The sequence below is a fragment of the Eretmochelys imbricata genome, chromosome 15 (assembly GCF_965152235.1).
Source record: "Eretmochelys imbricata isolate rEreImb1 chromosome 15, rEreImb1.hap1, whole genome shotgun sequence".
NCBI lineage: Eukaryota > Metazoa > Chordata > Testudines > Cheloniidae > Eretmochelys > Eretmochelys imbricata.
In genome coordinates this window covers 9,158,325-9,173,096 of record NC_135586.1, presented here as the reverse complement: position 1 = coordinate 9,173,096, position 14,772 = coordinate 9,158,325, and the positions used below count along the sequence as shown (strand labels likewise).

At 54.5% G+C, this 14,772-nt stretch overlaps 1 protein-coding gene across 1 annotated transcript in view; it reads left to right on the top strand.

Annotated features, from left to right (window-relative positions):
* WSB2 (WD repeat and SOCS box containing 2) overlaps positions 1 to 14,772 on the top strand; it is a 22,018-nt gene continuing 7,246 nt past the window's right edge. The window contains exons 1-4 of the mRNA XM_077835317.1: positions 1 to 153; positions 8,646 to 8,817; positions 11,278 to 11,513; positions 13,568 to 13,699. Coding sequence (XP_077691443.1) covers positions 111 to 153; positions 8,646 to 8,817; positions 11,278 to 11,513; positions 13,568 to 13,699 — 583 coding nt within the window. The 5' untranslated portion in view covers positions 1 to 110. The remainder of the gene's footprint in view (positions 154 to 8,645; positions 8,818 to 11,277; positions 11,514 to 13,567; positions 13,700 to 14,772) is intronic.

The following is a 14,772-nucleotide window of genomic DNA, read 5'->3' as shown; positions in this document are numbered from 1 at the left end:
CCGGCCGGCCCCGGCCCCCCGCGCTCAATGGGCCCGGCCCCGCCGACGGCCCCGGGCTCCCGTCTCGGCTCTCCCCGGGGCGCCCCTGCCCCCCGCCCGCCCGCGCACACATGGAGGCGCCGCCCGGAGGCACCGCGGCGCAGGAGGCGGAAGGTGAGGGGGGCCGGGCGGGGCGGAGGGGGGCCGGGGCCGGGGGCGGGGGCTGGAAGTGGTTTCCGTCATATCCAGGGTTTGCAGTTTGGTTCAATGGCTCTCAGCCCCCCCGCTGTACACACTGCTCCAGCGGCGCTGTGGGGAGGGGGGGTGCAGATGGGGCAGGGAGAGGGGCGCGGATGGGGGGTGCGGACGGGGGGTGTTGTGGGGGACGGGGGAGGCTGGAGGGGTGCAGAATGGGTGGGGAGGGGGGTGCGGACGGGGGGTGCTGTGGGGGACGGGGGGGAGGCTGGAGGGGGTGCAGAATGGGTAGGGAGAGGGGCGCGGATGGGGGGTGCGGACGGGGGGTGCTGTGGGGGACGGGGGGAGGCTGGAGGGGGTGCAGAATGGGCAGGGAGAGGGGCGCGGATGGGGGGTGCTGTGGGGGACGGGGGAGGCTGGAGGGGGTGCAGAATGGGCAGGGAGAGGGGCGCGGATGGGGGGTGCTGTGGGGGACGGGGGAGGCTGGAGGGGGTGCAGAATGGGCAGGGAGAGGGGCGCGGATGGGGGGTGCTGTGGGGGACGGAGGGGAGGCTGGAGGGGGTGCAGAATTGGCAGGGAGAGGGGCGCGGATGGGGGGTACGGATGGGGGGTGCTGTGGGGGACGGGGGAGGCTGGAGGGGGTGCAGAATGGGCAGGGAGAGGGGCGCGGATGGGGGGTGGTGTGGGGGACGGAGGGGAGGCTGGAGGGGGTGCAGAATTGGCAGGGAGAGGGGCGCGGATGGGGGGTGCGGACGGGGGGTGCTGTGGGGGACGGGGGGGAGGCTGGAGGGGGTGCAGAATGGGCAGGGAGAGGGGCGCGGATGGGGGGTGGTGTGGGGGACGGAGGGGAGGCTGGAGGGGGTGCAGAATGGGCAGGGAGAGGGGCGCGGATGGGGGGTGGTGTGGGGGACGGAGGGGAGGCTGGAGGGGGTGCAGAATTGGCAGGGAGAGGGGCGCGGATGGGGGGTGCGGACGGGGGGTGCTGTGGGGGATGGGGGGAGGCTGGAGGGGGTGCAGAATGGGCAGGGAGAGGGGCACGGATGGGGGGTGTGGACGGGGGGTGCTGTGGGGGATGGGGGGGAGGCTGGAGGGGTGCAGAATGGGCAGGGAGAGGGGCGCAGATGGGGGGTGCTGTGGGGGACGGGGGAGGCTGGAGGGGGTGCAGAATGGGCAGGGAGAGGGGCGCAGATGGGGGGTGCTGTGGGGGACGGGGGAGGCTGGAGGGGGTGCAGAATGGGTGGGGAGGGGGGTGCAGACGGGGGTGCTGTGGGGGACGGGGGAGGCTGGAGGGGTGCAGAATGGGCAGGGAGAGGGGTGCGGATGGGGGTGCTGTGGGGGATGGGGGAGGCTGGAGGGGGTGCAGAATGGGCAGGGAGAGGGGCGCGGATGGGGGGTGTGGATGGGGGTGCTGTGGGGGACAGGAAGGTTGGAGAGGGTGCAGAATGGGCAGGGAGGGGGTGCAGATGGGGGTGTTTGGATGGGGCGTGCTGTGGGGGACAGGGGAAGTGTTTGGAGGGGGTGCAGATGGGGTAGAGAGGGGGCACAGGTGGGGGTGTGGATGGGGAGTGCTGAGGGGGACGGGGAGGTTGGAGGGGGTGCAGAATGGGCAGGGAGAGGGGGCACAGATGGGGGTGTTTGGATGGGGCATGCTGTGGGGGATGGGGAAGTGTTTGGAGGGGGTGCAGATGGGACAGAGAGGGGGCGCAGGTGGGGGTGTGTGGATGGGGTGCTGTGAGGGACGGGGGAGGGAGTACTGGCAAGGGGAGTGTGTGGCGGAGAAAAGGGAGGGGGGCACACAGGGTGTTGGGGGGCAGTAACGTGGAGAGCAGGAGGCAGCTGCGGGAGGGAGGCAGGTGACCTGGGGTCCTGGGGGAAGTGGAGTGGAGCAGTACCGGCCTGGCCTCACAAACAGCCTGCCTGCTATGCCCAGGAGCCCTGATGGATTTGGGGGTAGCTAAAGTGTCCTCCTTCCTGCCAAGTGCGATCCTACCCCAGCCCCCAGCAGTGCAGCACGGGCAGCAGAGTCCTCGCCCCCAAAAGCCCCCTTGGCAGCTCTCCCTGCGTCCGGGTGGATCTCTGCTTCCCCTGCACCCTGTGTCCTGGGGCAGGCAGCACTGTGCCTTCTCCCTACGGTGCTGAGAAGCTGCGTGAACCTGTCCGGGGGGACAGCAGTGGGGATGGAGTCACCTCAGTGTGGCTCTTGGCGTGGGGGGGCTTCACTTGCCCTTGTTTGGTGCACATGGGGGCGGATTTTCGAGGGACGCTTCCAAGTCAATTTCAGAAGATCTGTCTAAAATGCATTACCCAGCTGAGTCCTCTGCCAAGCTTAGTGGCTGTACAGCCACTTGGTCCTCGGTTTCAGGGTTTCTTGCCCCTGTTGCTGTGTGAAAGACCCAAACAAACCGAGCTTGGGGGAGAAGGGACTGAAGGCTGAGAGCCGTTTAAGGCACCATGGAGAAGAATCTTTCTCTGTCAGGTGCAGCGGCCTCGGGGTTACCTGAAACAACAGCAGGTAAAGCCTTTCCAGAGAGAGGGGTATTTTTGGGGTTTTTTTGGATGTGGTTACTCTCAGGTCACTTAAATTGCGTTGTTAGCTGGGTGCACAGGGCTTGATGTGTGCTGGCTCCTCAGCAAGGCTCCGTCTGCCTTAAGAGGAAGAAAAGAAAAATAAAAAAAAAAAAAGCATTTCAGGAAACGATGGCTGGGAACACCTTGTATCTACACGCAGCAGGTGTCCCAGGCGTTCGATGAGGGTTGGGTTTAAGGACTGGCTGCACACTTCGGAATAGGTCTTCAGCAGTGTCCCGCTGAGTCCATGCTGTCTACAGGGGGGTGTTTTTCTGTCCAGAGAAACAACAAGTGTTGCAATTGCAGTGCTGCATGTGGCGGTCTTATTTCCATCCCACAGCCAGGGAAATGATCCCACAGCCCCTGCTCCTTGCACCAGGGCTGTGCGCTCTGGGCCAGGAGTCCCAGACTGTGCTGCTGTGGGGGCGATTTTCAGGAGTGCTGATAACCCATATATCTCCCGTTGACGCCACACTGCAGAAAACCAGGCCTACTGTGTGTAAATGGTTCTGTTCAAAGCCGTGTTGCCATGAGGATGTGCGCGATGGTTGCAGAGATAATCACGGCAATAAATCATTCAATACACAGTGGCTGTACCTGCAGCAATCTCCTGCTTTTGAGTGGACATGTCTTCACTAGGAAACCGAACCCATGCTGACTATGGTTGTCAGTCATGGAAGGTGTTGAAAATGGTTTAAAGGCTAATGTAGACCAGAGAAAAAACATTTCACAAAGGAGCAGAGGCTGGATGAAAAGCATTTTCAGTAATAGGTGAATTTCCTAGCGTAGATGGCCCTTAGGAGACCTCTCCATTCATTCTGCTGACGTAGGAAAGCCTCTCTCAGGGGTAGCTGTTGCTGGGGTTGCAATGGGGAGGGGGAGAAAAGGGAATAGATAATCTTTATGCTTATAAATGGGTAGCCCTATTCTTACATCATATGTTACAGCAGGCATTTACCTTCACTTTTTGAGGGGTGAAATGTAACTTCATGGTCAGTGTCAGACACTGGTATTTTATCAATATACAGTTTGTATTTAAAACCTACCAATCTCCTGCTACAAATCAGTAACTATACTATATCCATTTGTTGGTATTAGATTTTTCTGTGTGTGTGTGACCGGTGTGTTATGAAAAAGCCATATTAAAGTGCACAACTTCTCTGTCCCTGTTGCAATTGTTTATTAAGCTGTACATTTTTTCCGAATGTATCTTTGACACCCATTCTCTGAAATCTAATACTGGGGAAAATTGCAAATGGTCATGATGGCTTGAGGGTCTCAACCAAGATGTTTCCTGTTCTACATACTGATTATGTCCTGGGGTTCCTTTGGTAAGAGTAGTGGCTTGCACTGCTGTTTTGGCCTGGAGTTTCCCCTCCCTGGTTGTGCAATGTGGCATATATCTGTTGCCACCCTAGAGGTGGCTGCATTTCAGTGGTGGTCTGGGTTTGAAGTTTCTAAAAGGCTCTGGAATCAATTGGGATGAGAGGTGCTATTTACATATAAACTACTGTCACGCTGCCAGTCAAAACCGAATTGGAAAGTAACGTACTACATTAGTTTTGGGGCATTGCCAGTGTGATTATTGTACAGTGCGCTCTGGTAGCATCTTCCATCCAAGGTTCTCAAACTGCATTGTAAGGTTCAATGAATTGTCACCTCTCCCAGATTCCCAAAGTAAGTGGTGATATCCCCGTTTTGCAGTTGGGGGAAACTGAGGCACAGAGGCGACGTGATTTGCTCAAGGTCAGAGTGAGTCTGTGACAGAGTGGGACTAGAAACCTGGTCTCCTAGTCTGGTGTCCGAGGCACTGACATCCAGTCTCACTGAGTGCGGTAGTGCTGGGCCAATAGCTGTTCCGGTTTGGGATAAAGATGAGAATGGAACGGAGAGGGCTCCCTTCTGATTTTTTTTCAGCTCTTCCTGAAATCAACAATCCAAGATTCACTGAGGAACTCTCCCTCATTGCAAAGTATCAAAAAAGGGCACAGTCCCCCTGCTAGGCCCCCCCCCCGCCCCGCCCTTTTCCCTTTGCAGGTCACTTTCCAAATCCCTTGCAGTGTAAAACTGGACACCAGCATTGCTGTGGGTTAGTGCCCTAGCGTAGTTTCTGGAGAGCTGGGTTCAAATCCTGAACTGGGTTACAAGTGAAAACGAATTTGGTGGCTACCTCAGAAAAGCCCTGTGACTGGCAGCCTGTGCTCAGAGGCCTGGAAGTGGACTAGCAGTGAGTACATGTCTCCATTCCTATGCTCAGCCTTGGCTTTAGCCTACTCTGCTAATCCTCTAGGCCTGTATCATTGCACTATTGCAGTCTTCTTTCATCCTGGGTTTTGATGCCATTTAGCATAAGGTAGTTTCCAGCATTCTGCTGGGGCTAAAGCTCCATTGATATTAATGTACTTTGAAGTCTTATTCACCTGAGCAAAGGTTAGCATACAGGAAGGTTGGAGTCATGGTTCCTGGCTGCCTAGATTGCTAAGACTTGGGGTTTGCTGTCCCAAGCAGATCCAGTGTTTATACTCCTATTTGGAAGGCTAGGTCGTGCAGTGGTTTAAGAAGAACATAAGAACGGCCATACTGGGTCAGACCAATGGTCCATCTAGCCCAGTATCCTGTCTTCCTGTAGTGGCCAATACCAGGTTCTGTGGATGAAGGGAAAGCAGTGGACGTGTTATTCCTCGACTTTAGCAAAGCTTTTGACATGGTCTCCCACAGTATTCTTGCCTGCAAGTTAAAGAAGTATGGGCTGGATGGATGCACTACAAGGTGGGTAGAAAGTTGGCTAGATTGTCGGGCTCAACGGGTAGTGATCAATGGCTCCATGTCTAGTTGGCAGCCAGTGTCTAGCGGAGTGCCCCAAGGGTCGGTCCTGGGGCCGGTTTTGTTCAATATCTTCATTAATGATCTGGAGGATGGTGTGGATTGCACCCTCAGCAAGTTTGCGGATGACACTAAACTGGGAGGAGTGGTAGATACGCTGAAGGGCAGGGATAGGATACAGAGGGCCCTAGACAAATTGGAGGATTGGGCCAAAAGAAATCTGATGAGGTTCAACAAGGACAAGTGCAGAGTCCTGCACTTGGGACGGAAGAATCCAATGCACCGCTACAGACTAGGGACCGAATGGCTAGGCAGCAGTTCTGCAGAGAAGGACCTAGGGGTGACAGTGGACGAGAAGCTGGATATGAGTCAACAGTGTGCCCTTGTTGCCAAGAAAGCCAATGGCATTTTGGGGTGTATAAGTAGGGGCATAGCGAGCAGATCGAGGGACGTGATCGTTCCCCTCTATTCGACATTGGTGAGGCCTTATCTGGAGCACTGTGTCCAGTTTTGGGCCCCCCACTACAAGAATGATGTGGAGAAATTGGAGCGAGTCCAGCGAAGGGCAACAAAAATGATGAGGGGCCTGGAACACATGAGTTACGAGGAGGGGCTGAGGGAACTGGGATTGTTTAGTCTACGGAAGAGAAGAATGAGGGGGGGATTTGATAGCTGCTTTTAACTACCTGAAAGATGGATCCAAAGAGGATGGATCTAGACTATTCTCAATGATAGCAGATGACAGGACAAGGAGTAATGGTCTCAAGTTGCAGTGGGGGAGGTTTAGGTTGGATATTAGGAAAAACTTTTTCACTAAGAGGGTGGTGAAATACTGGAATGCGTTACCTAGGTAGGTGGTGGAATCCCCTATCTTAGAAGTTTTAAGGTCAGGCTTGACAAAGCCCTGGCTGGGATGATTTAGTTGGGATTGGTCCTGCTCTGGGCAGGGGGTTAGACTAGATGGCCTCCAGAGGTCCCTTCCAACTCTGTTATTCTATGATTCTAGGTGCCCCAAAGGGAATGAACAGAACAGGTAATCATCAAGTGATCCATCCCCGGTCGCGCATTGCGAGCTTCTTCTGGCAAATACACTCTTGTGTCTCGTCCCAGAGTTCTGGTTTCAAATGTAGTTTAGCTCACAGGGGAGAATGAGTCATGTGGTGTCAGCCTAACACCTGGAGGGTGTTTGTCCATGTTACAAAACCATTGCTCAGCTGGGCGCAGTGGCTGGCCAGGAAAGTTTTCCGCGTCAAGGCTGCTTTGGAGCAAGGGCCTCATTCTGTTTCGGGCTTAAAGTACTGTAGAACTGCAGAGTTACGAACCCCTCGGGAATGGAGGTTGTTCGTAACTCTGAAATGTTCCGACCTCTGAACAAAACGTTACGGTGGTTCTTTCTAAAGTTTATAACTGAACATTGACTTAATCCAGCTTTGAAACTTTACTGTGCAGAAGAAAAATGCTGCCTTTCACCATCTTAATTTAAATGAAACAAGCCCAGAGACAGAATCATAGAATCATAGAATATCAGGGTTGGAAGGGACCCCTGAAGGTCATCTAGTCCAACCCCCTGCTCGAAGCAGGACCAATTCCCAGTTAAATCATCCCAGCCAGACAGTTTCCTTACCGTCTCAAATCTTTTTTAAACGTTCCCTTTTATTTTTTTATTAGTTTACATTTAACACAGTACTGTACTGTCTTTGCTTTTTTGGGGTCTCTCTGCTGCTGCCTGATTGCGAACTTCTGGCTCTAGAGGAGGTGTGTGGTTGACTGGTCAGTTGTAACTCTGGTGTTTGTAACTCTGAGGTTCTACTGTTTGTTGCAGGACTCTAGGCAGTAGGTTGGTCTAGTTCAGTGACGGTAAATTTTACATGAACGTAAGGGGAATCTGTTGTTTAAAAAGCAGCGATGCAGCAGGTGGCCGGTTTAATGGGATGCGATGTGACCTAACCAGCTGAATTGCCTCCCGGTGCCCTTATGAAAAGCTCCTAATGTGTACTTCTGGTATGGTAAAAGTACGCTGTTCATTGGTAACGATGACCTCTTCTGTACGCTGTAACTGAGCTCAATGAGGGGCTGAGAGATTGTGTTGCGGGGAGGGGAGATATAGGCCCAGGTGTCCAATCTGAAGAGCCCACCTTGGACCGTGAGACCTCCCTCCCACCCCCCTCCAAGGGAGCTCGCTGGGTTGATTCTAGCCATGGGTAACAAGGCCATTTTACGCAAAGCTATAGGTCTCAGATTCAAACAGGGATTCTTGAGGCTTCTGAAGAGGAGCCTGTGACATTGGCAGTTCCAGTCTCTGGCTGGACTAGCCGCGAGAGTCGGATATGTGGTGTTTAACGTCTAAAGTGGCAAATCTTGGGAGCGCTAAAGCAGAACAGCAACCAGAGCCCGGCAGTAGAGCGGTTGCTAGTAGGAGACTGAGCCAGTTAGTAGTTAAATAATTACAGAGGTCATCACCCAGAGCCCTCAAAGCATTCCACACCTGAATATCTTCACAAATCTGGCCTGGGGTGACTTGCTGAAGGCCACACAGTAGCACTGGGAATAGAACTCGGGTCTCCTGCCTCGCAGGCTGGTGCCCTATACATCAGCCTATGCATGATACTCTGCTGTGGGAGCTTTCACGAAGCTTTCACGGGGGCTGCTTTTTCTCAAAATACATTGACATCTTCAGCTGGTCCTTAATGTTGATTTAGTTGGGGATTGGTCCTGCTTTGAGCAGGGGGTTGGACTAGATGACCTCCTGAGGTCCCTTCCAACCCTGATATTCTATGATTCTATGTCTTGAAAATGTGGTCTGGTGGGCAGCATTGGGCTGCTGAATTCAGTGGGAGCAGGACAGGGCCCGAAGTGACTCTCTCTAAGCTTGCAGAGGGAATGTCAGAGCTGGGGTTAGAATTTGGGAGGCCCAGTCCCCATACTCCAGCCACTAGACTATGCTGTTGCTTGCACGGCCTCATGATTGCTGCCGATCCTCAGTTTGGCAATGCTGCCATCCCCACACGTGTGCGTGGTCTTGGGTGGATGGTTAGCCCTGTCACATGCTCTGTGAGTAACCGTGCCATCTTGTTCCCCAGACGAGCCTCTCCTGCTGGCAGAGCTGAAGCCAGGGCGACCCCAGCAATACGACTGGAAGGCGAGCTGCGAGACGTGGAGCGTTGCGTTTTCCCCAGACGGCACCTGGTTTGCCTGGTCTCAGGGTCACTGTATAGTCAAGCTGATCCCTTGGCCGTTGGAGGAAGCTGAACTGTAAGTACCCTGCGGTGGCTCAGAGAGGGAGGGCGTCTCTCCTGCTAGAGTCCATTGGCTGCTTTTCTGTGGCCCTCTCACTTAGCGTCCCTCAGGGCTCAGCAAGCAGGGGTTAAGGAAGGCGAAGGACTGGGGATTAAACGAGGCCTCCCATAGCTCCTGCAGCATCAGGGTCCATCCCTCCCGGGTGAATTGATCCGTGGGGTTAGCAGTGTCCTCCCATAAACCAGCCATCAAGGGAGTCTAGGTGCCCCCTAATAGGTGCTGTAACAGCTGAGTCTGGGTGCTGTTAGGGCCCCTCAGAGAGCTCTGCTGAGCCATGTTACAGGACTCTCTTAAAGATCCCCGCACCATAAGCTCCCAGGAGAACACCCAGCTGGAGCAGTGAAGGATTCCTGTTCACCCTGCTGCGTCAGAACCAGCTCCGCTAGACAGAGCATGTGGCGTTTGCAGGACTAGCCACCGAGGCTGAGATTACAGATAAAGCGATAGGTAAGCTTGGGAGCGCTAACGGGGCAGTCAAAAGCCAAGGGATTCCCTATCACCACCACACCAGTTTAACCTTCCTGCATGCAAGAAAAGGAGTATTTGTGGCACTTTAGAGACTAACCAAGGTGCCACAAGTACTCCTTTTCTTTTTGCGAATACAGGCTAACACTGCTGTTACTCTGAAACCTTCCTGCATGCCTCCCTCTCACTGTCAGACCACCCTGGGAGCTTGCTGTCTTGTTAACTGGCATTGCTCTGTGCATTCTTCTGGTAACATGTCATCAAATCTTCTGCAAAGGAAATGCTCCCCTGAGCCTGCAGCTATGAAACCTCATCCCTTTTATGGGTTAACTTGCTTGGTTTTGGCTTTTTTTAATTGGAGAATGAAACCTTTGCAAGAGATCACCTCAGTGAGGCAGCCATCCTGTCTTCAGAGACCACATGCCTCAGTTTCCCTCCCTCCCCCTGTGCTGGAAAACTACCTGCATTAAGCAGTCTGTTTTTGTCAGTCCCTTGAATGGTCAGATTTCACTGTAAAGGGGCTGTCCATGAATTATGTAATGCATCAGGGGTGGGTGAGTCTTCCATTTTTCATGTTTGTTTCAGTGTTACAAAGGGTTACATGGGCATGGTGGGTCTTGAAAATCCCCCAAAATATGTTATGTAATATGTGGACAGTCCCAGACACTTCACTAATCATGCTTCACTGGAAAATCCCCACTCCATTATCAAAGTGGTAGGGTTAGTCACTTAACACACGAGATGGTGCTTCCAGCTGTTTGGTTGAAAAGCAGCTTTCTATGCACTGAGTTCTACGAATACATAGACTGGAGAACTGATTGCGTAAGGAGGTAAAATCCCTGAGGTGTGTCCCTGGGTGGGTGGTCCTTGCCCTTTTATCGGGGCCGTTGCAGCCTCCTGGGAGAGAAGAGAGGGGCAGTTCAGTTCTGCGTTGCTGGCTCCACTGACTCGTAGGCAAACCGGGACATGGGAACTTCACTTGGGGTGGGAAGTCAGGGTGTGGGGGAGTGAACCAAAGCTTGAGAAGGAGGATTCCTTCCTTGACATTTGAAGGGTCTTAGGGTGAAGTAGCAACATACAGGAGGTGCTGGGAGATCTGGTTTCAAGTTGGCACCCCTCCCTACACTGATGGCCTGGCAAGGGCACCTCTCTACCCATGGTACTTGTCTGGCCCCCATTCCCGTAGTACCTGAGCACCGCACCTCATCTGTGTGGCAGGGCAGTGCTATTGTCCCCTGCTGCAGATGGGCAACTGAGGTACACAGGCTAAGTGACTCACCCAAGATCACATGGAGTCTGCGGCAGAGCAGGAAACTGAATGCAGGTCTCCTGAGTCCCAGGCCAGTGAATCCCTGGCCCATCCTTCCTCTTCCTGTATGGCTTTCATTCAGCTGTCCTATGCACCTGCTAAGTTAAGGAGCCAAGTTAATGACCCCAAGCTGAGCTATGTGCCCCTGTTACGGGCAGGAAGGCAGCCCCGTGGCTGGTCTGTTTGGGGAGAGCGAGTAGATCCGGATAGGACAAGAATTTTAGAAGAGTAAGCAGCGACATGCTTTGAACTGTAAAAGCAGCTGTGCTGGAGTGGTCCGAGTTGTCAAAGCTTGTCTGTAATCAGCTCTGCTGAGGCCTTCTAGAGGATCAGCTCCACCTAGGGCCAGACACACAGACAAAGCCCTGGTTTGACCAGACAGCTTCCTCTGGTTTCAGGCAGGGCAAACGACATTTGTTTAAACTGTGTCTTCACCTGCCTACGCTAGTCTGAAATCCCCGGTGCTCCTGAGTCTGGCCACCGCTAGCTGAAATCCCCGGTGCAGACACAGCCCCCGAGCCACGCCTACCTAGCCGCGTGCAGTAGGCTCTAGTTCCCCTAGAGTGAATTAGGGTGGGTGGGGGAGGACGAGGCAGCACCTGCAGCTGCTGTATGACCCGACAATCCTCTGCTCTCTGCAGAAGCTGCAAAGCCTCTGAACGCAAGAACCGTGGCGTCAAAGCCGACGTGAAAGGCGGAGGGGGCGCGAAGGAGAAGACGCTGGAATGTGGCCAGATTGTGTGGGGGCTGGCCTTCAGCTCCTGGCCTCCGTATGGCGATAAGGAGCGGGACGGCCTGCCGGCTCCGGGTCGGTCCTGTCTGATCCTTGCCACGGGACTCAATGACGGGCAGATTAAAGTCTGGGAGGTGCAAACAGGTGAGTGTGTGTGTGCGAGGGTTGGGGTGGCTTAAATCTGTTGGATTAATCCAGCTCCTGAGGAGAAGGATAGGGGCATCACTTCGTCCTGCAGTAGCCCTGCACTCTCTGTATCCCTGAGGGGGCTAGACAGTCTCTGCCTGCCTCTCCCCCTTCTCCACCACCCATGGAGCTTTTCTGGGCCCCTGAGCATGTTGGACTATAAGGTGGATAGAAAGCTGGCTAGATCATCGGGCTCAATGGGTAGTGATAAATGGCTGCATGTCTAGTTGGCAGCTGGTATCAAGTGGAGTGCCCCAAGGGTCGGTCCTGAGGCCAGTTTTGTTCAATATCTTCATTAATGATCTGGAGGATGGCATGGACTGCACCCTCAGCAAGTTTGCAGATGACACTAAGCTGGGAGGAGAGGTAGATACGCTGGAGGGTAGGGATAGGATACAGAGGGACCTAGACAAATTGGAGGATTGGGCCTAAAGAAATCTGATGAGCTTCAACAAGGACAAGTGTAGAGTCCTGCACTTAAGACGGAAGAACCCCATGCACCGCTACAGACTAGGGACCGAGTGGGTAGGCAGCAGTGCTGCAGAAAAGGACCTAGGGGTGACAGTGGACGAGAAGCTGGATATGCGTCAACAGTGTGCCCTTGTTGCCAAGAAGGCCAATGGTATTTTGGGATGTATAAGTTGGAGCATTGCCAGCAGATCGAGGGACGTGATCGTTCCCCTCTATTCGACATTAGTGAGGCCTCATCTGGAGTTACCTTGTCCAGTTTTGGGCCCCACACTACAAAAAGGATGTGGAAAAATTGAAAAGCATCCAGTGGAGGGCAACAAAAATTATTAGGGGGCTGGAGCACATGACTTATGAGGAGAGGCTGAGGGAACTGGGATTGTTTAGTCTGCAGAAGAGAAGAATGAGCGGGGATTTGATAGATGCTTTCAGCCACCTGAAAGGGAGTTCCAAAGAGGAAGACTCTAGACTGTTCTCAGTGGTACCAGATGACAGAACGAGGAGTAATGGTCTCAAGTTGCAGTGGGGGAGGTTTAGGTTGGATATTAGGAAAACCTTTTTCACTAGGAGGGTGGTGAAGCACTGGAATGCGTTACCTAGGGAGGTGGTGGAATCTCCTTTCTTAGAAGTTTTTAAGGTCAGGCTTGACAAAGCCGTGGCTGGGATGATTTAACTGGGAATTGGTCCTGCTTCGAGCAGGGGGTTGGACTAGATGACCTCCTGAGGTCCCTTCCAACACTGATATTCTATGATTCTATGATTCAATCCCCAATTTTTGCCCCAGTTCCCTAAATGGCCCCCTCAAGGATTGAACTCACAACCCTGGGTTTAGCAGGCCAATGCTCAAACCATTTTCTATGATTCCTAGTATTCCCCAGCTCTGATTCTCACATTGCAGCTCCTCTCCGATCCGAGCTGGCTTGGCCTGGCCCAGTGTGCCCCTTGAACCTGTCAGTGCTGCTTCTAAATCATCTGGCAGCAGCCATTCCAAACCTTCCCTCCCAGCCTCTGCTTGCGTGAGGAAGTAGGAGAGCTAGCCATGGCTGTGGTGGGTGGGTCACTGAGCCTGCCTTCTCTGTTACCACTACGGGTCCCTTTCTCCTTCTGGGCAGCAGATCAGAACTACAGTGGCCACGCCCTGCCAGTGGGGATGGCCTGGGGGCAGAGGAGACAGGCAGGTTGGGACTCCTGCCCATTCTCCCACAGGAGTAGCCAGTAACATTGACGTTCTGTGAACTTGACGTTTTGCCCACCGTCTCGCTTCCTGGTAGCGTGGGACAGGCTGCGTCCATAATCCTTAGGGCAATAGGAGTTTGCTGGTGGCTAACGAAACTCTGCCCCGTGTTTTAGACTACATCCCTCGCCAGCTTTCGCAATGCCCTCGAAGCTGGAAAGTGCAGCTGGCAGCGAGGGATGTGTGTCCCTGGAGCTGCCCTGACGAGCACGTCTGTCCAACGCAGGCTGCGTTCCTGCAGGCGAGGCGAGACACGCTTGTGTCTGTGCCCATGGTGAGACCGTACTGAGCTGTGTGCTCGTGTCTGCAGGGCGCTTGCTTTTCAGTCTCTCCGGGCACCTGGACGTCGTGAGGGACCTGAGCTTCGCTCCCAATGGAAGCCTGATTCTAGTCTCTGCATCCCGGGACAAGACCCTCCGCATCTGGGACCTGAGCAGAGATGGTACGAGTGAGTGCACACGTCCCCGGGGGGTGTTCAGGTGGTGGGCCTCAGACTCTCAGGTCGTTACGAGTAAGGCTACGATTTGGTCACGGCAGTCATGGATTCCGTGACTTTACCGGACCTCTGTGACTTCTTTGGCTTCAGCTGTCAGTGGCTTGTGGCGGGGGCTGTGGCCGGGGCTGCGTGCCCTGCCCTGCGGCCGGGGCTGCAGAGGGGGCCGTGCGCCCCCCTTAAGGCTTCCCAGGGCCGTGCGCCTGTGGCTGGGGTTGGAGCCTGGACTGTGTGCCCCAGCCCCGCAGCTGCGGCTAGCTCTGGAGCAGGTGCTGTGCACACCCCCCCACCCCGTGGCTGCAGCCACTGGAGCCGTGGCTGTACCCCCTCCATGGTGGGGTGGCTCGGCCTGTCAATCCCCCCACCATGGGAATCTAGCTATCATTCCTCTCCCCCACCTAGCCCACCCCCCCCCCACCCCCCGGTTATTTTTTGTAAAGTCACAGGCTCCTGTGAATTTTTGTTTATTACCCGTGGCCTATCCCTGGCTTTTACTAAAAATAACCATAGCAAACTCTTAGCTTTATTTATGAGCCCTTGTGCTACACTGGTGTCGTCCAGAGGAGGGGCTCTGCTCTGCTTGGATGCCAGCAGGACTTTGCTGTCAGAGGTCCGCGCCCCCATTATGAAGGCGCTGAGCAGTTCGATCCCAGCTCATTGAAAGCACTTTGAACCTAACTCTGTGGAGACTCAAGGGAGCCAGGATCGAACGCGCTGAGTTACTGTAGCACAAGTGAGCGGCAAGTGGAGCGAACTCCAGTTTTCCCCCTGCGTGGGTGAGGGATGCCCAGCATGTTAGGAATGCTGGAGGCTGACTGAGGGCATGTCTGCTCTGCAATCCAGGGCGTGGGTCTGGCTTGAGCAGACCTGCCTGAGCTAGCTAGCTTCGCTCTAGGTAGCATGGGTACCAGAGCAACAGAGCTTCAGCACGGGCTGTGCCAGCCCCCCTGGAACCGTGGGTAATTACTTGCGTGGCTAGCCTGTGCCAAGCTCCATGCAGCCGCGGCTCCGCTACTCCGGTA